This window comes from Ammodytes marinus (genome assembly GCF_949987685.1).
Source record: "Ammodytes marinus genome assembly, chromosome: 1".
NCBI classification, from domain to species: domain Eukaryota; kingdom Metazoa; phylum Chordata; class Actinopteri; order Uranoscopiformes; family Ammodytidae; genus Ammodytes; species Ammodytes marinus.
Genome location: NC_137230.1, coordinates 19164733 through 19187882, shown reverse-complemented (window position 1 = coordinate 19187882; position 23150 = coordinate 19164733). Strand labels below are relative to the sequence as shown.

General features: G+C 40.6%; 1 protein-coding gene across 1 annotated transcript in view; it reads right to left on the bottom strand.

The window, feature by feature from the left end:
- Nucleotides 1–4439: 4439 nt before the first annotated feature.
- The window catches only part of lmo1 (LIM domain only 1), a 31035-nt gene continuing 12324 nt past the window's right edge, over nucleotides 4440–23150 (bottom strand). The window contains exons 2-4 of the mRNA XM_080033198.1: nucleotides 14441–14654; nucleotides 6288–6413; nucleotides 4440–4950 (exon numbers count right to left, since the gene is read on the bottom strand). Of these exons, the coding sequence (XP_079889324.1) occupies nucleotides 4845–4950; nucleotides 6288–6413; nucleotides 14441–14654 (446 nt within the window). The 3' untranslated portion in view covers nucleotides 4440–4844. The remainder of the gene's footprint in view (nucleotides 4951–6287; nucleotides 6414–14440; nucleotides 14655–23150) is intronic.

The following is a 23150-nucleotide window of genomic DNA, read 5'->3' as shown; positions in this document are numbered from 1 at the left end:
GGAGAATTCACAAACTTGAGTCATAGCAGCACAACATTTGGTGCTTCAGAACTTCCCCACCACCACAAGCAGATGACAGTGCTGCAAGCTGCAGTGCATGTGTATTTATGTGTGTGAGCATGCCTGTGTGAGTGTATCATGTCTTGTAATCCTGGACAAGTGTTTTATGTGTCTCAAAAGTATGTGTGTGTGTGCATGTCAGTGTGTGTCTATCGTTTTCTTTATATGCAAGTGTTTTACAACATGGTAAGTATGGAAATGTGTGATGTATACCCATACTGCATGCGTCTGTGCATGTGCAGCCCACAACAGGCACGGCTCTGAACGTGTGTGTGTGAGTGTGTGTAATTTACAGCTGAAGACAGTTTAACCTGGTGAGGTGTTTTCCTCATTATTTTTCCAGAAAATGAGCAATCAGCCATGTTGCATGGGGCCTGATTGTTTCCCTCTGTAAATCAATCCGTGAATTGCAATTAAAATGTTCTCTTATGTGGTATAATTGATGTCTACCTAATCCTTTATTTGCACACCTGCCGGTGAGTCTGAATTTTTAATGAATTTCTAATTAATGCTCTTTGTATACTTGATTATGTGTTAGCAAAATATATTGCTGTTCTCTGTCCCGCTAGGGGAAACATAATGTCAGACATGGTTTGAAATCTGGAGTTTGGCAGCGTTTACCAAAAACAGGGTTCCCGCGGATCCTTAAAAAGTCTTAAAAAGTCTTAAATTCATAAATCTAAAAATAAGGCCTTAATTAGCATTAAAAAGTCTTAAATCCATCTTTCAAAGGTCTTAAAAATGTTAACACATGGTAAGTAGGATTTTATGATTGGTCTCAAATCTAAAAATAAAAGGTAATTTTTTTTATATATAAATTGCCGAATAGTTTCACGAGAGCGGAACCAACAAAACATTTGTTTGCGGCCGTGACTCAGAGCAGACGCACGTCATTCAGGTAGCAGTAGCAGCATGAGTAGCAGTCGGCGCGCATCATGGGAAAGTGTAAATTCAACGAAACTTGGCTATCCAACAAAGGATTTTTCTGCCTGGCTGAAACCGGTACCTGGCAATTTATACGAGGCACGGTGTACATGCACAGCGCGAAACACAAAGCCTCAAAATCAAGCTGTCAACAAACGCCAGGTATTTCCCAGTTCTGTTCTACTCTCGTTTCTACCGCCTCCACCCCTCCATGCTCCACCTCCGATATCAACAACCGGGACAGCAGCACCAAATCTCCAGACAATGTTCGGTTGCACGCCTACTAGGGATGAGCCCGAATCCGAACAAGTGTAGGCTAATCGGAAAAGCACGGATAATGAGATCGATCCGAATAGTTTTACTTCCCGAATAGTCTCGTTATATTCGGGGAACAAATATTTATTTATTAAGCGCTAAATTGACGCAGCGCGTGCTGCCTTAACTATAGTTGCACCAATCAGCTGTTCATCTCCGCTGCCGTGGCGGAGAGGAGAAAGACCGGCTGCATGGCTCCGTTACCCGCCGTCTCTTCGCTGGAATTTTCTGCAGCCCGTGTCACCGTCAGCCCTTCCTGCCTTTCATTTATTTCAAACCTCTGAACGTGGACCATGTCTCTCTAGTAGCAAGCAGCGGGCTATATAATGCCATTAAATAGAGAAAATCGATCTTTAAATATTCGATATGTGACGCTTCGCCTGTTTAGTTCATGTCTGTTTAGAACTAAGAGATATGCTGAAAAAAGTATCATCTTTGTGCGTTGATCACTTGTAGAGCACTAAACACTGTTTCCTTATCCAAAGTAATTATTCATTGAACCAAGTTGGAAAAAAGGGAGAGATAGAGTAGAGGGAAATAAAATGGGCAAAATAGATCGATTAGATCTCGGATCGATATATCATAAAACTTTGTCGAGTTAAAAATAAAAAGGGAGAAAGAGATGAAAAAATAAAATAAAACGGACAAAGTTAATTACTGTGATGTATAGTGCTCAGACAGTTCATATAACTTATGAGAGAGAGAGAAACAGATGAAAGTACAGTATGGATAGAACTGTATCTCATAATTAATTATATGCCAATATTAAATCAATTTGATGCACTGAAGGGACAATAATTGCAAAAAAAAAAGTGGCATTAAAAAGGTCTTAAAAAGTCTTAAATTGAACTTGCATTAAGCTGTAGGAACCATGAAAAAGGAAGAAGAAGACTGTGTTGATTAATAATAGATAATAGAGCAGTGGAGGTTGGACAAATTAAATGTTTATGACTATTTTGTAATTGTTGTAGGCTTTTTCCATAGTCATGTGCTGAGCCACATTCAGCATGATGTATACACCAAGTAACATAGGTCCTAGCATCAAACTGTGACAAACTCTCCTACCTTCCCTCTTTTATATACTGCAAGTGTACCGCTGTATCTGCATCAACATGCAAAATATGCCCGATTTACTGAGCATTTACACAGACCTGGTGTGTGACCAACTTGTGTTTCTAGCACAGGTTTGATATACTCCCCTACAGTGATTTCGTCTTTGTGCATTACACACACACACTCACACTGGGCACTAGGGGTGGGAAAAATAATCGATTTTCCGATTAATCGCGATTCTCTCTCGAACGATTCCGAATCTATTCATAAAAGTTAATAATCGATTCATAATTATTATAAATTTTTTTTACTAGTGTTTAATATTAGTATTTCCTGCACCACTGCGCATGCACGCCACACAAGTGCGAGTTGTTAAAAGTGGCGACAAAAGGGCAGAGAGCAGCAAACCCATATGACCTGCACTGGCTTTGTGTCTGTTTACGTTTTTGTATGAGAGCTGAATTCCAAGCCATACTTTTTGCACAATGTGTTGAAATGACATAGAAAATAATAGAATAGAAATCCTATAGAAACATGATTCACAAGAGTAGAAAGAAAATTAAACTGAATCGGTTTAGTTTTTAAATACTTCCATAATGTGTTGAAAGCTGCATTGGTTATTGCACTGCTCATAGAAAGTCATATTTGTGACAAGAAAAGCTTTTTCTCTAATACAATATTAGAGAAGGTAATTCATCTGTTGATTATATTTAATCAACAAAAGTAGGAAGTGATTAGCAAACTCTGAGTAGCAAACTCAGATGTGTATATAAATATATTTTTGAAAATCACACATAGGTATGTACGTAAAAAAAGAAATTGCATCGAGATGCATTGAGAATCAATTTTGAATCGAAACGTTGACCTCGGAATCGGAATCGAATCAAATTGTGAGGTGCCAAGAGATTCCCACCCCTACTGGGCACCGGCGAAATAAGTGTTTCATATAGTGTTCCAGGCACTTACGTACAATATCCCAGTAAATCAAAGCAAGTAACGTATGATGACCAACTGCATGGTTTTCTTGTACTTTCAGGGTCAAATATGAGGTCTTATGACATGTAACGTCATTGTAGATAAGTGAAATTGAAGGTTACTGACCTTGTTCCAGACTTATGTTCGCACATTATGTGTATCTGAACTTGAACTCAGATAAAACTGATGGTTGAGAGCTGTAAACTCTTGAGCGGTGTCCTTTGGCTTTATTTTCTCTCTAAAAGAATTATGTTTGTTCATCTCTGTAATAAATTGCCAAATTGTGTGTAGAAATCACAGATAACATTATGTTGCCTACTCATTATGTAGTTCATATTTTTGTATATATGTTGTTTATCACATACCTCATGTTATTTGGAGCACATGAGCCTCAAAATATTTGTCCCAGTATAATTGTATTAATGATAAAGTAGAAAATGTCATAATAAAATAATTTTTTGATTTATTAATGCAACTACATGCAAGGAGCCGACTCACATGAACCATCACTTGAAGGATCAGCTGATTTTGTGACGGATCAATCAGACTTTGCATATTGTTGGTTCTTGGTAAAAGTGTGTGATATAACCTCATCAGATAAATAGAATCACACAGCACCATTAACAGTGTCTTGGGAAAAGTACTTTTTAATACAACTATGTTGCTGATGAGTTTGAATGAGCTCAGACTCAATGAGCATTTATTTTCCCCCTAATTTATTTGCTGTTGCATTTCATTTCCAGGCCAATTCACCCTCATAATCAGATGGCAGTTAGTGAAGCATGAATCACGGCGAGCAGCCCAGCTTTACTCGCTCCCTTTCATGACACCTGCACGCTCACAACCACACAGTTTGGAGAAGAATTATTTTATTCCAAATAAAATCTTATTTTGTTCATTTTAAACAGCATTACTAATTCCATCAGAACTCTGAAAAATGTAATAAAACTTGTTTTGTTGCATCATGTTTTGAAGAAGACCCTTCAAATATATTTTTCACTTGCAAGGCCTTTTCAAGCACTGCAGTTTTTGGAGTCATGATTACATATCAACACATGGGCTAACCTCCTCCAACAACTTTGGTTCTGGTACAAGAGAAAAAACTCACTATGAACATTTAAGAATCTTTAATTCACACTAGTAATAAAATTGCATTACATTTCATAAAATAAATGTTCCAGTTTATATATACAGAGAAAACAGACTGTACATACCCTCCAATGAACCATTTCGAAAAGGAAAAGAAAACAATCCGGAAACAAATCTCACAAAACATACAAGCAATACAGTGCTCAGCTAAGCAGGCACAACTGTACATCAAAATTTGTAACTGCTCAGTGTTGGGGTGTGGGAGGGGCAAAAAGTTGAACATTTACAATAGTCCTTAGGGACTGATAAAGGGGTCTTAAAAAGTATTGCAGGCAAGCAGACAGACGCTTGTCTTTTTTCCAAGTGCAGCAGAACATCCATCTTGTGTGTAAAGTGTAGAGCTGATTGTTGCTGCCACGAGGTTCCAACTATTGAACCTGTGTCTCAAAGCTCCCATTCAGCTGGCCCTCCTCATAGTCCATTTGACACAAAATCATGTTGTTTTTTAGGAAAAACTTGTCCCCCACGCAAAACCTGTTGGCAGAGAAAAACAAAGCAAAACAGTTGTTACAAACACAAAGAAAATGGTTGTTGGAATTATGATAAAGTGTAGTGTGTGTGTGTGTGTGTGTGTGCGCGCGTGTGTGTGTGTGTGCGTGTGTGTGTGTGTGTGTGTGTGTGTGTGTGTGTGTGTGTGTGTGTGTGTGTGTGTGTGTGTGTGTGTGTGTGTGTGTGTGTGTGTGTGTGTGTGTGTGTGTGTGTGTGTGTTGAGTGGCTGTCTCTGCTCTGGCAGTGAAAATGTTGCATTCAAGATCAGCAGGTAATGATGATTCTGTTTGATTGTCCACATTTGGTTTGAGATGTTTTACCTGATGCACGCTGACACCGTGCCTCGTCAGAATCAAAGCCTGCTTTGATGGTCATCATAAATGTGTGGCTTCAAATAAAAGTAGATTAAAAAAGCCTATAATTTCAAAGCAAGCAGACATGAGCTCTGGCTCCCAATGAAAGGCAGGTCAACTCCCCTCGGCCTGGCAAAAAAAGGCGCTGGCACCACAAGAGTTTCCAAGGTAACTCTGCCACAGGGTTAGCTTTTCACACACCAGCTACAGGAGCTTGAGAAGGTTTTTCCTATAAAGTCAATTGAAAAGGGAAAATAGCACATAGCAGTCTGGCCTACTGATGTTCTTCTCTATGCTGCAGTCTGTTTGCGTGACACATTGGACACTGCTCCATAATATGACTGAAGGGGAGTGCAGATAAGAATATAGCCCAGCGTAGCTTGGTTGTAGTAATGAGCCAGGCTGGTTAAACAGCCATGGCTATAGTGTGCCAGATGAGACCTGACTTCATGTCTGCCAGCTGAGAAGAGAGACTGCAGTCATAATTCCCTTACAGCAGGTGTTCACTATGGTAACTGAATCTGCTCTGCGGAAGGTTAATGGGCTTGTGCTGTTTGGACGAACAGGGTCATAGCACCCCTGACAAGCATGCTAACATTCTGCACCCAGAGTTGTGCCATTTCTGACAGTATATTAATGGGAAAAAGCAATATTTAAGTATGTCATATTGTATGTGCACCATACCGTAGGCTTTGTGCTCACTCCAACTTCATAAAAAAAAAATTAGGGCAACAGCATTTGGGCAACACCTGTTTAGGCCTGTTCTCCCTTATGCAGCAACACACCTCTGGAGGACTTTGAAGCTCTCAAACATCGAGAACTACAGCTAATTTGACATCCCTCTGGATTACAATATTTACAGAGCTAGCCACAAAAAAAAGGAAAATCTACTGGCAGCATGTCACAGTAAAACATAATTAGCAGAGCTTTTTCAGTCGATATTGTGTAGTTATGATCCTCCATTCTTACCTCTGGTTACAAAGCTGACAGGCAAAACAGTCCAAATGGTAAACATTATCTCTGGCTCTCATCACCATTTCAAAGGCTGGGATCAGTTTACTGCAGGCTGCACAGTTCCCCGTTGTACCAAAGAGCCTGAAAGACGAGAGCACAGACAAAGATTAACCCACCTTCCCTTTAACTTTTTTTCTTCCATAAAGTCAAATAAGTACATAAATAAAATAAAATCAAAAGATGAGAATAAAAATATATTTTTTTAAAACCTTTACCTTGATGCAATAAAAGATGAATGTAATGTGCAAATGTTCTTTGTCACCCACTTGGTATTTTTGTTAATGAGAGTCACAAACACAGATCTTAATTGTTGGCTAATGATCTAATTAAAATGGTCACATGGTTTTCATCTCATTCTTCAAAGAATTCCTCCCTTGCACATTACAAAAGCAATGAAAACAGATCTGAAGCAAACCATTTCAGTTGTTGAAAGTTTTCTTCTCCTCCCATAACTGAAATACCCAATGACTTTATCTCCAACCAAAGCCATCTGGATTTTTAAACAAGAGGAGACGGTCTATAATGTAGTCAAGAGTTCAAAAGATTTCTGTTACGAGGATTCTCTGGCTCAGTCCTTTCCCTGCCGTCCTCCACTTCTGCTTTCAGTCAGAGAGTAGCCTGAGACAATAATAAAGGGAGATGTAACCTCCAAGAGTTAACTAAACGTTTCACAGTGAAGCAACACACTGCTCAAACCCTGCTGCTGCTTGTTTAGGCTTATTAGATAGGAGCCAAATGATAAAAGTCACAAACAGAGCAAGGAGGCACTGGTGAAGATCTCTTGTCTCCTCAAAGCAAAAGAACCTCACATGCTTTTCCCCTGTCGGATTTACATTTTCATTTTCCAAGCGCCTGCCCCTATGTTTAATTTGGAGATTCTGAAGCAGAGATAGATTTATGTATTCTGCGGGAGCAGAAAAGGCTGTTTCACAGCTTTGCAAGAGGGGATAAGGCAACAGCAGATTGCCAATCCAACAGTATGTTTAACACTTTTCCCCAAACATGTCGGGCTCAGACAGAGGAGACACAGTGTTGATATGCTGCCTCGTTTATGCTAGTCCCATTCAGTTGCTTTCACCTTGTTATAGAAAACGTCTATCCAGCAGCCCTGTTTCTAATAAGGAGCAACTGCCCCAGAGGAGCAGGAGAGACGGAAACACAGGGAGAAAGGTTGTTATGTTCCATGAGAGGGATTCACACCGTGTTAAACAGAGACATTGTTACAACTGGTTACTGTTTCAGTAAATACTGCATGTCCTCGTACAGTTAGACATCTGCAACAGACACTCTGTAACACAAATAAGTTGTTTCTCCACTGAGACCTTTTTTAAAACTAGGTTTTTTCCATTCACCTCAAGTAAAATACAATATTGCACATTGATTCAAAATGTCTTGGCTTTGAAACTTGGTGAATTGAAGGTTAATTATTTAAACTATTCACCCAAGGTTGTCCTCATCTGAATATAACCCACTGCCTCACACATCATGTGTCCACATGACAGTCAAGTGACAGGCTGTGGTCAAGGTTTCACCAGACCTTTTAGCTCTATAGTGGACCAAAGGGGTCCGATGATGTCTTGTCCTCACCCTTCAGTGAACCAAGGCTATGAGAGAGCCTGAAAAGCCCCGGCCACTTACAGAGTCTGACATGCACATCTTCATTAGCTACATCTACTGTATATTCCCTACAAACAAATCATCCAACAACTTTGGGCATAACCTCTTTTTTACTTTATTATTAAAGACATTTTTTTTTATCATCTCACCTCCGCATCAAGCCCAGCTACTCTAGATATAATAATAATAATAATAATAATAATAATAATAATACATTTATTTTACATAGTCCTTTTCAATGTACTGAAAGACACTTTACAATACAATTAGTACACAAGCAAATTAAAAACAGATGTATGAATAAAGCCAACACACAAACAAAAGAGAAGAGAAGTATATTAAAAAACTGTTTTTGAGATTTTACATTTTACACATCAAACTAAGAGTACTTGTACTTGTCCAGTACTGCTCAGCCTGGGGGAAACAAAGTTGATGTCTCATGTGGCTCAGGAGAGGGTTTGTCAAGTCTAAGAAAATAGCCCTGATGATGAAATATCTTATACAGTCATATGAAAAAGTTTGGGAACCCCTCTCAGCCGGCATTATAATTGACTCTGCTTTCACAAAAAAAATATAAAAGTGGTATGTCTTTAATTTACCAGGAACAGCTAAGTACTGGGATGTTTTCCAAACAAAGATTTTTTGAAAAGCAGTATTTGGTTGTATGAAATAAAATAAAATGTGAAAAACTGGCTGTGCAAAAATGTGGTTTTGTTGATTTTTATGCCTGTAACAGCATGTAAAACTGATGACTTTAAACACAAAGTTGGTTGGATTATGTTGTTAAGCCTTGAACCTCATAGAAATGTCTGTTTAATCATGAGAAAATGTATTTTAGGTGCCTAAATGCAAGTTGCACTTCTCTTTGACTCTCTGCTGAAGTGAGACAGAATGGGATCATCAAAACAGCTCCCAAAAGATCTGAAAAACAAAGATTGTTCATTGTCATGGTTTAGGGGAAGGCTACAAGAAGCTTTCCCAAAGGTTTCAATTGTCAATTTCGACTGTAGGGAACGTTGTCAGGAAATGGAAGGACACAGGCACAGTGGCAGTTAAACCCAGGCATGGCAGACCAAGAAAAAAACAGGAGCGGCATAGGTGGAGGATTGTGAGAATGGTTGCACACAACCCACAGATCACCTCCAAAGACCTGCAAGAACATCTGGCTGCAGATTGTGTATCTGTACATCGTTCAATAATTCAGCGCAATTTGCACCAAAACATCTGCTTTTTATAAAGACCAAATAACTTAATTTTTGTCTCATCAGTCCAAAGCATTCTTCCAATATGAATCTGGCTTGTCTAAATGAGCTTTTGCATACTCCATGCAACTGTATCTGTGGCGTGGGCACAGAAAGGGCTTCCTTCTCATCACCTGGCCATACAGATGTTTTGGTGCAAATTGCACTGATTTGTTGAACCATGTACAGATACACAATCTGCAGCCAGATGTTCTTGCAGGTCTTTGGAGGTGATCTGTGGGTTGTGTGCAACCATTCTCACAATCCTCCACCTATGCCGCTCCTGTTTTTTTCTTGGTCTGCTAGACCTGGGTTTAACTGCAACTGTGCCTGTGTCCTTCCATTCCCTGACAACGTTCCTTACAGTAGAAATTGACAATTGAAACCTTTGGGAAAGCTTCTTGTAGCCTTCCCCTAAACCATGACAATGAATAATCTTTGTTTTTAAGATCTTTTGGGAGCAGTTTTGATGATCCCATTCCGTCTCACTTCAGCAGAGAGTCAAAGAGAAGTGCAACTTGCATTTAGGCACCTAAAATACATTTTCTCATGATTAAACAGACATTTCTATGAGGTTCAAGGCTTAACAACATAATCCAACCAACTTTGTGTTTAAATTCATCAGTTTTACATGCTGTTACAGGCATTCAAATCAACAAAACCACAAGGGTACCCATATTTTTGCACAGCCAGTTTTTCACATTTTATTTTATTTCATACAACCAAATACTGCTTTTCAAAAAATCTTTGTTTGGAAAACATCCCAGTACTTAGCTGTTCCTGGTAAATTAAAGACATACCACTTTTATATTTTTTTTGTGAAAGCAGAGTCAATTATAATGCCGGCTGAGAGGGGTTCCCAAACTTTTTCATATGATTGTATTGGGATTGGAGACTACCAAATCCACGTTGTATAACAAAAAGCTTGCAGACCCTCCCGCCCTGGTAAATACATCTTTCAAACTATGGCTGTTGAGTTGATAGCTCAGACTTATTATTTTGGAAGTACAGTTCAAATTAAGCAATAGTACCATGGCATATTCTCTTAACTGACACTGGTCCCTCTAAATCACCCTGATTTTCCTAAAATCATAAAGAGATCCACTTATTCCATGCCAACCTGATTTGCTTTTTCCGCTTCTTGATTTGATATCACACAGACCGCATCTTCATCTTCACCATGAACATGAAGAGTTGGAGTGTAAGAAAGTGGGCTGGATATGGCTGTGACCTATTCACACAGTTCTTCAGCCAACAATTGATGTGTCTGGGTTATAACGTGGCATCAACATATGACTTAATTGGGCTCCTCGTGCTAAAAGGAGATTACAGCCTGAGAAAACTGTTCAAACACATTACACTCTTCGCTTCCTGCTCTTATGAAGCTAAAAGTAACCGGAGTTGAACCGCCACTGCAGCAGTCTCATGAGTAACAGCTGAAGTGGAGCTGCGCATAGCGAGCAATGAATGTTTCACACCAACACATGATCAAGAGGCAAATGTAAAGCTGAAGGGATTTGATGTCAGCTGAAATAAACATATTACCACAAACAGGAAGAAGTGAGATGCATAAAGTAAAATAGATCAGGCACAATAAAACCCATTTGAGCTTTTGAAAGCAAACTACGAGCCAGCGCATGAATGGACCGATCAGGTTTGCACATCTATCTTTTGATGTGGTTAACACATCTTTAAACAACTTAGCTAATGTCATCTAGTTAGCCTATGAAGACGGTGACTGTAATACATTATTCCATAAGAAACCATACACAATATACACACACAAGAAACACATTGGTTATTTATTTAATTTTACGCATAAACCTGATATGCTTCACAGCACAAACAGTAGTTCCAAAGAACATAAGTTGTGGATTACCTTTGAAAAGCATTAATTCATTTAATTTTCAATGGACTTTTTTTGTTTGAATGGACTATTTTCTGCAGATTTCCTGCGTATTGTTCTGACATATGTCCTGTATTGTAGGAGTGCAGTTCAATTTCCCTGGTCATTTGGATTAGATGAAGCAATATTCTTGAAAGGAAAGTGGGAAAAAAACAGCTTTTTAAGCATTTAAATAGAATGTGAATGGTGAGTTTTGGAAAATATAAGGGTATTGCATATTCATGACTGCTCATAACACACAGGGTCCAATGAATTTTGTCCATCATTGACATTGTAATAGGGTATGAAGCACAAAGGTCCTCTTAAAATAGACACTCTTGTGGTTTATTTAAATGGATTATAGATTTTAAAGTTCTTTCCAAGTAAGTATAAACCATTTATTTTTGGTAGCTCAAAAGCTTAAGTTCGGAAATTAACAATATAATTTCTCATGCCATCCTTTACACAAATTATCCTTACGTAAAGGGATCCTGCCAGATCCCTGCTTCCTACCTGCTATACTCCTTAAAAGATTTCCAATTGTTTTGCTAGAAATCTAACTTTGCGCGCCGATGTGGGTGGTATGGAGCTGAGTTAGACATTGTGGATGTAAAGAAGCTCAGCTCTTCTTCTCCTGTTATTGAGTTATTGTAACGGGTCTCTAGAGAAAAGAGGGTCTTTAGTTATTTCAACTTTCTGCTTTGTTAACTTCAAACCCTAAAAGCTCCTACAGTGCATCATATGTCACTCTATATTGCCCCCCTTAGATTGGGCTGTGGCTCTTGAAGTTTTCTACCTGCTCTCTGAGCTCTTTGAGACTTCCCAGCCTGTGCAGGGTTTGTCAGATTTCATAAAAGGGAAAGCTGCTAATGCATGCATGGCATGTACTGACCCTCCCCGACAGTTGCATCCTTTTGAAATTGTAAACCTCTTTGTTCAGATCTATCCTTCCCAGATACAAAGAGGTAACTGTTACAGGAGGAGAGCAATTGTTTTACTTGCTAAAGTGGTAAGGAGAGGACAGATTTGAAAAATAGTCACATCCAGATGGAGCTATCATCTTCCCCCTGGTATTTCGCCGGTTTGTGGATAACTTATAATGTTCATTATCTTGAAGACATTTTCCTCTTATAGTTAATTATACCCCATTTTGATAAGTGGATGACTATTATGTCCTCTCTAATATATGAAATAGAAGATTAAATGATTTCAGGCTTCAAGTCCTGATGATCACACTATAACTAGATTGTTAACCCTCTGGTGAAGTCATAAGATCCTGGGCCCTAGACATAAAGGAAACGCCTAATTAATCTATTATTCTCATTTATAATGAAAGAGTGGGGCCAAGTTGCTAAAAAAGAACAGTCTCTTGATACAGGGAATTGAATGTCAGGGACATTAGAAAATGAACTTTCTGTTGGTGCAGTGGTTTGGAGGGCAGGGGAGGACGCTGTTCAAGGTGTGTGTGTGTGTGTGTGTGTGTGTGTGTGTGTGTGTGTGTGTGTGTGTGTGTGTGTGTGTGTGTGCAGTTTTCTGTGTGTGGATGTGTCAGATTCAGGAAAGCGTGAGTGCATTCAATAAAGTTGGCTAATGCCACTGAAGGACAATCACAGATGGAGCTCCTATAATAATTAATGTGAGCATGGCAGGGTTCCAAACCCTGGGAAATAAGCAAAGTGTGTTTGATCCACCCGCTTGTCTGTAAGGAAATGCAGGAGGCTAATTCAGTGCACATATTTAACTTTGTTACAGCAGGTGAGGGGAGCCTTCATCTTCTTGCACAGGAAATAAGGAAGGAAATACAAACTTGTGCCGAATGGAGACTGTGACACCTTCTTTCACACTCTGGTCCCTCCAACTGCCTTTTCTCTGTACGCAAGGCAAGGATTTTAATTTGTTCCATACTAGAATTCATCTCAAGCATCTCTAGCCATTAAGTGGTCTGCATTTGTCGCAGGCTGAAGAGCAGGCGAGTGGGATGGATTTCATTAGGCAATCCGGGGGAACAGAGGAGCGCAGAAAGCTCTCTCCTCCTCTCTCCTTTTTATTCCTATTTTAGTATTCCTAACTCTTGATTTCATGTCATTCTCAGTTTTTCATCCCTCCTCTGACCTCTACATCTCACCGGTCTAAAGTGCCAGAAAGCTTTTCCTTTCCCCCAGCACGGTGCCAGTTAAACACTTATGGCTTGGGGGTTGGGGTTGCTGTCTCTTCAGCAGATGTATTTTACCAAGTGAATCTCTAAGCTTCATCATTTTTGCTTTCTCTTGGTCATTTGCCCATTTATTATTACCTCATCTGCACCATCTGCCCCTTCTGGGGGCAACATGAGGTCTTAGTGGACCTCTCACTGCATCTTAAAAGCATTAACCGTGGGTGGGAACTGATGGATGGTAATGGCCCATCTCAACGTAACGTCCCTTAGCGCCTCTCAAGTGGGCCACTGGCTCCTTCCAGGTCACAGGAAGAGCTGAGATATGAGTGAGATGTCATGGAGATCCATTAGTGATGTAAGAAGATAACAAAGTTGATTGAGGTTATTTTTGTTTTTGATTTAAGAAGTGATACAAATTTTTTTTCTTTTTTTCATTTCAATTAATATGATGAACTGATACAACCTAGTGGGCAGCAATACGCTGGATATATCGGTGATTGAGCCAAGAGACAAGTAGGCAGAAGGGAAATGGAGAAAGGCAAGGGGGGGAGGCAACTTAGGACAGAGAGATTTAGGGCGGACGGGGGGTCCTTGGGCACCGGCATCTCTAAGTTGGCCCCAGGGGGATTTTCTCTCAGATAAATGCTAAGATCTCATTGGGAATGTGACTTAACGCACAGGAAATGGTCATGTTTAATTTAACAAACAGATGGCAGGGGCATCTGAGAGGGGGGGTTTTTTTTTGGGGGGGGGCACACAGAACCAAAGACACTGATGAAGCAACAAGCCTGCCTGAAGGTTTCTCACAGCCTACAACTCTGGTGCAACTGTGATACTCCATGATAGAAGCCCTATGTGTTCGTGCAAACACAGAGAAAAGGATGGAAATATGAAGAAAAAAAAAGAACAGCGCAAAGACAAACATGTAACAGTTTAACATTTATTTTGTAATGGACATAGCATCTTGTCCATGTAAATATCCCTAAGTAAAACTGATCTGAGAATAAAGACGCTGTGTGTATGATTTTAGCTGTGTGTACGTAAGTGGGGGCCACACGAAACACACCCCGAGAAAGCAAAGCAAACAGTAACAGGAGGTAAAAATAAAAAATAAAAACTTTGTGATCCTGTCATGTCACACAGCCCTTGGAATAGCATGGCCTTTTGTGTTTGTTGTGTGTGGAGAGGGATGAATGTGTGTCTTTCTTGCCTCAGGTAGTCCCTGCGACAGAGGATGAGGTTGGCTTTCGTATAGAGGGTGGAGCCCACCTCCCCCAGGCGGCAGTCACAGCAAGCACATTTGAGACAGTCCTCGTGCCAGTATTTGTCCAGGGCCTTGAGCAGGTAGCGGTCTTTAATCTTGCGATTGCAGCCAGCACACCCCTTCTGTTTCCCTTTGGGCTGGACGGAGAGCATCGGCACACCTGTAGTGATAAGGAGACAAACAGCCATGCGTGATTTACGGCCCAGGAACACGAGTGACTTTTCATGTTCTCATTTTGATAAGCCGGCTGCTTCTCCAGGCGTCTAAGCCTGGCCTCGCGCACGGCCACAGCACACTGCCTCCCCTGCTTCATATGCATTAAAGAAAACGTTCTTCCATGTAGATATGGCACACAGGTCACATTGGACTACAAAGCCCTTACGTACTTGTTCCACAAGGAACATGCTGTAATACAAAAGGTTACATGATCACTTGCAGCGGGTTTCAGAGGGACGGGGCATGTCTTGTGTATTACTGAGGATAGACGACACAATGTTTATTTGGCTCACTGTGGTATTTACAGCGAGCCGTGCAGTGTGTTAGTTACCTACCATTTCATCAAAGCCCATTTCACTCAACTGTCCACAGCTGTAAAAGCTCCTCATGGGCTTTGTTTGGTATAGATTAACATTAACCTTTTAAAAAGCCTCTGACCACAGAAACGCTGCTACCAGACCCCAGTGAGATATGTTATGGCCTAAGTGCCTTTTAGCATACACTCACCCACTGTGTTTCCTCCACACACACACACGCACACACAGACACGCACACACAGACACACACACACACTCACTCGTGCACACAAACCACAAACACACGCACACACACACACACACACACACACTCACTCACTCACTCACTCACTCACTCACTCACTCACTCACTCACTCACTCACTCACTCACTCACTCACTCACTCACTCACTCACTCACTCGTGCACACAAACCACAAACACACGCAGTGTTCCCTACTAGAGCATTACAGCCTTTCCTCCTTTTACACTTATCTATACTCATGTGTCTGCAACGAGCGAGCCTAAGGTACCAAACTCGCAAATTGCTCTGCTGTCACGCATGTCCCCTTTAAGCACGCCTTTTAGCCTCCTAAAGGACAAATAAAGACCATTTAATAACTGCACTAAACACTAATAGTCTATGTGTGGTTGACATTTGTGTTTGGACTAAAAGCCCCCCTCAGGCAACTGGTGGTACAGAGGCAGGGGTGCGCAGCTCCCCTCTGTAGCACTAACAGGTCTGCCACAGCTGAAAGCACAAGACAACAGCTCTTAAGACACTCTCTCACACACTGGGCTATTGATCCTTCTAAAAGAACACACAGTGGACGCCACAAGCCACTCTACTTTCAAAACACATTTCTCCCTCTCTCTTAAAAAAAAAGCTGGACACTGCATCACGGGGGGTTAGGCCAGTATTAGGTTTGTGTGGGCATCTACAAAGGCCCGTTTTAAAGACATGTTATACTGAGCTTTATATCATGCTCTGTTCTGCTGTCGCTCTTCAGAGATGTGTACGAGTACATTCTGTCCCAAGCAAACAGTTTTTATTTTCATTACTTTAGCAGAAAAGTATGCACAATAGCGACAGTAAGGTTAAGTGTAAATGGGGTCATTTTGTAGTTTTAGCTGCCATTTTACAGTAACTTCTTCTTAACACAACCTCAGCTGGTAACAAGGGACTGCTTCACTCTGTGCACTTTTTTCCCCCTGTGCTATGCCTGCCAAGTCTGTTTTCTTTCACAAAAACCTTCACAATGTTTCGAAGGACTTCTCTGTAATAGAAAAGGATATTTTCTTTCTCTATGTCTGTCTCTCTCACATGTGTACACACACACACATATCCGCACACCTAAATGGACTTGCAAAATGCCTTATTGGATCCAGATTTGCTCTGCAAATTCTGGCCATTCGCACATCAATAATGCTGTGAATGTAATATAATTAGCATTTCCCCTTTAAATAAGATGTGAAAGAAATAGGAGAGCTTGTTAGTCAAATTTACAGCTTTGGTTTATACGTCAGTAAGTGCTCCGGTGGTGTTGAGCCATCTTATTTCTTTATCAGAAGTGGAAAGGAGAGGCTTATTGGTTCAGTGCTGGCAATGGGAGCCATCAATTAGTGTTCTGCTCACCCTCTAGCTCCCTCACCTCCCTCCCTAAAACAGGCCCCTTGAAGTTGGCACATTAGGATCACAAAACCTGCTATAAATACCAATGTTCAGTGTAAATGAAGCTAAAAAGCTTCAAATTCAAGCCACACTGGCTAAGGGTGGACTCTTCTACCTGCATTTCATGGCTTGTTAGGGGAGCTCTCTGCAGGTATGCCAACAGTGCTCGGCTGACATACTTCTACAGAACTAAAAACCATCTTAATTAGGAGAGAAAATGCCTGTGTGTGTGTGTGTGTGTGTGTGTGTGTGTGTGTGTGTGTGTGTGTGTGTGTGTGTGTGTGTGTGTGTGTGTGTGAGTGTGTGTGTGTGCGTGCGTGCATGTGTACATTTATTTATGTATCTTTGTGTGTTTGTGTTCTATGCTTTAAAGCGTGTGCAAAGAAAAAGGAAAGGAGTTGCTGTAATTCCCTTGGGGATCACAGAAATCTTTAATTTGCCTTTTATGACACCTAATTAGTTATTTCACTCAAAATCTTTGCTTTAAATAAGAGAACTAATTATACAAAAAGGTCGCTCCTCCACCTCCAGAGAACTACTCCTAATTGAGACCCCCGCCCGCCACACACTCCTTAAACATATCACGTGTGTGTTTTACATCACGTTTGAAAAGGCCAAAGCTTAACCTATGGTGCAATTACTACATGCTGCTCACCCCCTCTATTGGATGCACACTTTGTTTAAAGCCCAGCTCAGCATCATCAAAGTGACAACCTACTCTGTGTCTGAGTGCGCCCAAGGTTCTGTGTTTGCAGTTAGTTCTTCAGGCCAGGCCTGCCTGTAAGAGAGATGGCTCAATGGAGGAATGCCTAATGTCTGCCAGATATATACCACTATGCATATTCAGCTGATGCCTCTTTCTTAAAGCCAATGCAGGGAACAAACATGGGTTTGATGTCTTCTACCAAAGCAGCCTCTGGGAAAAAAAAAACGCTTTAATAGCAGTGTAGCAAGCACTAGTTCGAGCCCACTAAACAAAGAGCTGGGACAGAAAAAAATTAGTGTGTAAAGTAAATGTCTTTTCAATTCCCTTAAGCAATGAGACATTTTCTTGCACCTGTCACCACTCCCGGCGCTATGTGAGACTGGAGTTGAAGAGAACCTCCCATGCTTGCCACCTCCCAGAAAGAAAAGCTGCATTATGAAAGGAAGCAGCAGACTAGGAGGCAGCCTCCACTTAATCCAATCCATTTAACAAATACAATTGCCACTGACCTTCCAGTGTCATTTGATGTCACCAAAAGCATGCTTCCCAACATCACGATTCATTCTCCAACACAGGGATGCATTTTACCCCTCAAAGTGGAGAGACAGCACTTGCCCTGCCAAATATCCTTCCAGAGAAGGAATTTAATTTGCCATTAGTACTGTGTGTAAAGGCCTGTCATCTCTCCCTTCTTCAATCCATCTACTTTCTTTAAGATTGTATCTTTCAAGAATATGTACAGTTAGTTTTTCACAGCCCAAGCAGTCTGTCAGAGCATGTATTTTCCATTATAGAGATAGCATCCCATTTCTGTTACCCCATTTAGACTTCCGACTTAAGAGTTATCCAAAAAGGAAAAAAAAGAAAAAAATCTAATCAAATCAGTCTGCTAACCTTTTATTTATATATATATATATATATATATATATATATATATATATATATATATATATATATATATATATATATATATATATATATATATATATATATATATATATATATATATATATATATATATATATACAGTATATATACAGTCCCCTCCAATAGTATTGGAACAGTGAGGCCAATTCCTTTCTTTTTGCTGTAGACTGGAAACATTTGGGTTGGACACCAAAAGATGAATATGAGACAATAGATCAACATTTCAGCTTTCATTTCCAGGTATTAACATCTGGATCTGATACACAACTTAGAAGATAGCATTTTTTGTAAAGGAACACCACATTTTTAGGCGAGCAGAAGTATTGGAACAGATAGACTTTAAATAAATTAAAGTGAATAAAACGTAATATTTTGTCGCAAATCCTTTGCTTGCAATAACCGCATCAAGCCTGTGACCCATTGACATCACCAAACTTTTGTATTCTTCTTTTGTGATGCTTTTCCAGGCTTTCAACGCAGCCTCTTTCAGTTGTTGTTTGTGTTAGGGTGTTACTCTCTTAAGTCTCCTCTTTGGCAGGTAAAATGCTAGCCTGGCTCCGCCCGCCTACCTACATCCGGCCAAATTTAATTTTACCTTCGGTAGTCAGTCTGGTGATGGGGCGTATTATTGGGATCCTGCTCGAACAGATTTCTGTGTGTCCAATCAGCGAGTGGCTGAGAACGATGACGTCGAAGTCGCGCTCCAGTTTCAGTTGAATGCTGCGTTCCTTTATACTCGGAAGAAGGAGATTTCCGACTTGGTAGTTCCGAGTTCCGACCTGTCTGTGTTCCAGTGCATCTGCTCGCGAAAGTATGGACGCCTAAAACCTTTCTCGTCCAAATAACTAAACGTTAGGCTCTAACAAGTTACCGTTGCCAGGTACCGGTAGATCCATAGACCACAATATAGTGAAGTCGGAAATTTCCGAGTTCCCTGTCCAACTGGAACGCACCGCCAGAAGCCGGTTCATGACACACGTGACGACCAAACGTTATGCAATTGGTCGGCTAATCCAGAGTGGCACTGGGCAGATCCAATAGTTTTAAACTTCAACAGACACCCGCCTCCAAGTGAGTGAACGTTTGCCAATTACAGCACTTCCAGACCTTCTGTACAAATGAAATGAAGTACGATGGTCTGGTTGGACCAGGCTAGTAAAATGCATGCTCTATAGGGTTTAAGTCTGGAGATTGACTTGGCCAGTCTATAACTTTCCACTTCTTGCCCCTGATTAACTCCTTTGTTGTGTTTTGGGTCATTATCTTGCTGCATGATGGAGGATCTTCCAATCAGTTTGGTTGCATCTTTCCTTAAATTGGCAGACAAAATATTTCTGTAGACTTAGAGTTCATTTTGCTGTTGCCATCATGTGTTACATCGTCAATGAAGATTAATGAGCCCGTCCGAAGAAGCCATGCAAGCCCAAGGCATGACATCGTGTTTCACAGATGAGCTTGTATGTTAGGGATCATGAGCAGATTCTTTCTTTCTCTTAACTTTAGCCTTTCCATCACTTTGGTAAAGGTGCATCTTGACAACAACACAGTAACACATGATGGCAACAGCAAAATTAACTCAGAAGTCTACTGGAACATTTTGTCTGCCAATTTAACGAAAGATGCAACCAAACTGATTGGAAGATCCTTCATCATGCAGCAAGATAATCAGGGTTTTTCCTGCATTCAAAAAATGTTGGCGCCCGCCAAAGGAATTTTAGCGCCCGCCAAAGGAAAATCCTCAGCGCCAAAGTGTTTTTTTTTTATATATATATAGATAAATAAATAAAAATCTACTTAAAACGGCTCCAAATGTGTTTCCATTTCCGCGCCATTCCAGTCATATTACTTTGCAATCTCAGTTGTAAAAAAAGAAATCAGGTCGGGGATAATCGTTATTAAACTATCATTGTTCCGCTCGCCGGGGCATGCAGGCTTATAAATGCAGCAAACCCTTTCAGCCGTGAGCTCCGCTCGGCCCCTCCCTCACCTGATAGTTTCGCTAACGGCTAGTCCAGAGAGTAGCTACGAGGGAGATGTTGCGCATTGCCGGGTGTTTTGAAAAACTTCTAGATGACGAAAATAAAGGTAAAACTAATTGTGTTGTCTGAAAACACTTCAGACTCACAACAAACTAAAATAATGTGCAAGATTTGTCACGCGCGGACACGCGAGTAACATGACATATGCGACCGAGAGACAGAGAGAGAGAAAGAAAAGTGATATACGACCTGATCTGCACCTTTAAACATCCCGACCAATTTGTTTATTCACTTTAAGTCGAGTCATAGTGGTCTATGACCAAGCAATCAATGAATAAAAACACAGGAAGTTTAAAGCTCCTTGACTCCTGCCACCACAACTGTCAACACTACAATGCAACTGCCTATCCAGCCAGCTCCATGACATAAATAAATCATGCCCTTACATTCAATGCTAGCAAAAGACGTGCCCTATCAACACCATTTACAACTGGTTATTTTTATTTTGACATATTTTTATTAAATTATTAAAAATATGTTTCACTTATTTAGCCTATTTCTATTCTCCCTGTTTTCAGTTCAATTAGGCCTTTGTTTAAAGTCCAAAGTCATGGTGTTTTTAGAAAAAAAACCTTGTTAAAAGTAAAATAAATGCATAATGATTACTCAAAATAATCATGATTATGATTTTCTCATAATCAAGCAGCCCTACCTTCTTCCATGGTTTAGATCAATTAGAAACAATTAAAGTATTAAACAGGTAGGCCTAGTCATTATTAGTATTTTGACTTCATATCTACAGGTTGTTTATTGTGATTTCATAAGCGTCAGTGAGCTCCATGGTAACGCAGTGATTGACAGGCTGACTGAAATGCTCTTGAGCTGGACAGAAACTCCCCTCTCCCAACCCAACACCCCTCTTAAAATACACAAACCGTTTGCCTTTACTGTCGCGACCCCCAAAAAAGTCGGTCGCGTACTGACCCCCCAAAGGCCCATTCTGAGCCAGGAAAAACCCTGGATAATGATCCAAAAAACTGCAAAAACAACAAAGGAGTTAATCAGGGGCAAGAAGTGGAAGGTTTTAGACTGGCCAAGTCAATCTCCAGACTTAAACCCTATAGTGCATGCATGTTACCTGTTAAAAAGGAGACCGAAGGGAGTAACCCCCCAAAACAAACAGCAACTGAAAGAAGCTGCGGGAGAAAGCCTGGAAAAGCATCACAAAAGAAGAATGCAAAAGTTTGGTGATGTCAATGGGTCACAGGCTTGATGAGGTTATTGCAAGCAAAGGATTATATTACGGTTTATTCACTTTAATTTATTTAAAGTCTATCTGTTCCAATACTTTTGCTTGCCTAAAAATTTGGCGTTCCTTTTCAAAAAATGCTATCTTCTAAGTTGTGTATCAGATCTAGGGCTGCACAATATATCGAATTTTCATCGCGATGACGATATTGGCTTCCCACGATGACGTGTACATGAATGTGCGATATTTTAAATGTGTGCTCAGCTGCGAAGCAAATCAATCACTCCCCAAACCACTCGCTGATCATGTGCCTGTCCATGCTCCAACCTGGCAACCCCAGGTTCCCGAGAGCTGTCAATCAAAGTCCAGTGGCTCCGCCCCCAAAGTGTGAACAATTTTCTGCCCGCATAGATAGAAAGCACTCCAAGAGCCGCGCGGAGAAGCAAGCTGCTGCTTATCGCGCGAGCAAGAGCAGATATTTGCGCTTGTTAAATCACATACATCCCCTTGTTAGTCTCTTTTTTTGTGTGGGGCCGGATTTATAACCCATTATTACATGACACTTTGCCAGGTCTGTTATGTCCAGCAAGACAGACCGCAGTCAAGAGTAGCCTATAATGTATAGCGAACGGGTCACCTAAGGACCTACGTCATAGTTTTGATGGATAGACGTCCACAAACAGGGCTACTACTCGTTCAAAAAACAATGGAATACTTTTTCAACGCGACTTTGCATGTATCAGGAGAGCAGGGAACACAGGAGTCATGGTTAATGTCCGACAGGACTCCAGTCAACACGACGTGAGTACGTTTGGCTGCATATTGACAGTTAGCCTACAGTAACTTCAGGCTGCATCCCGCCATGTAAATGTTCGGCAGTAATTTTCTCCGTGAATTGTGTTATTGATTTTGGGGGCTATTGCTTTGTTAGCTAGATGGAGCTCTTGTTAAATATGTTATATATATTACATTTACTGTTTGTTTGTACAGTGTGCGAGTCTTGAGTTGTGTTAGCAAAACAGTAGCTCTGTGGCTAACAGCTGAGCCTGAGCCTTCAGTCAGCTGAAGCAGACAGTCTAGCTGGGCGAGTAGACTATTCCACCGTTGCAAGTTCGTATCCTTGGTCGTTCCTATTTACTGGCGTACTGAACTACGTTTTCATTACATAAGAACTTAGTTTGCAATGCCTATTCCAGTTATTAGACAAGCTCTCAGGGTTGCTAATAACTCCATACAGTCAGTGCCCTCGGCGTACACACGACCTGAAGCGAAGATGAAACCTCGCGTTGCAAGTAAAGGCATGAGAGGCAGCAACAGTTAACTAACGTGTTGCTGAGTGTTACCTGCCACTTCCCGTCTCCGTCCTTTCAAATTAAATTTCGACATAGTAGAGCCATATAGGTTGTGATTTATTTTGACAGGGCGCAGCTCACAATATACTTATTTTATTTATACATTGTGGGCACAATTTTATTTAGTTCAAAATCAAGTTTTATACACATCCATCATGCAGGTACAATGAATGGAGTAAAATATTTTATATTTTGCTTTTAGGAGATGCAATGAGGTCATATGAGGAAACAAAGATGTGTTATTTAACAGAAATGTAGCA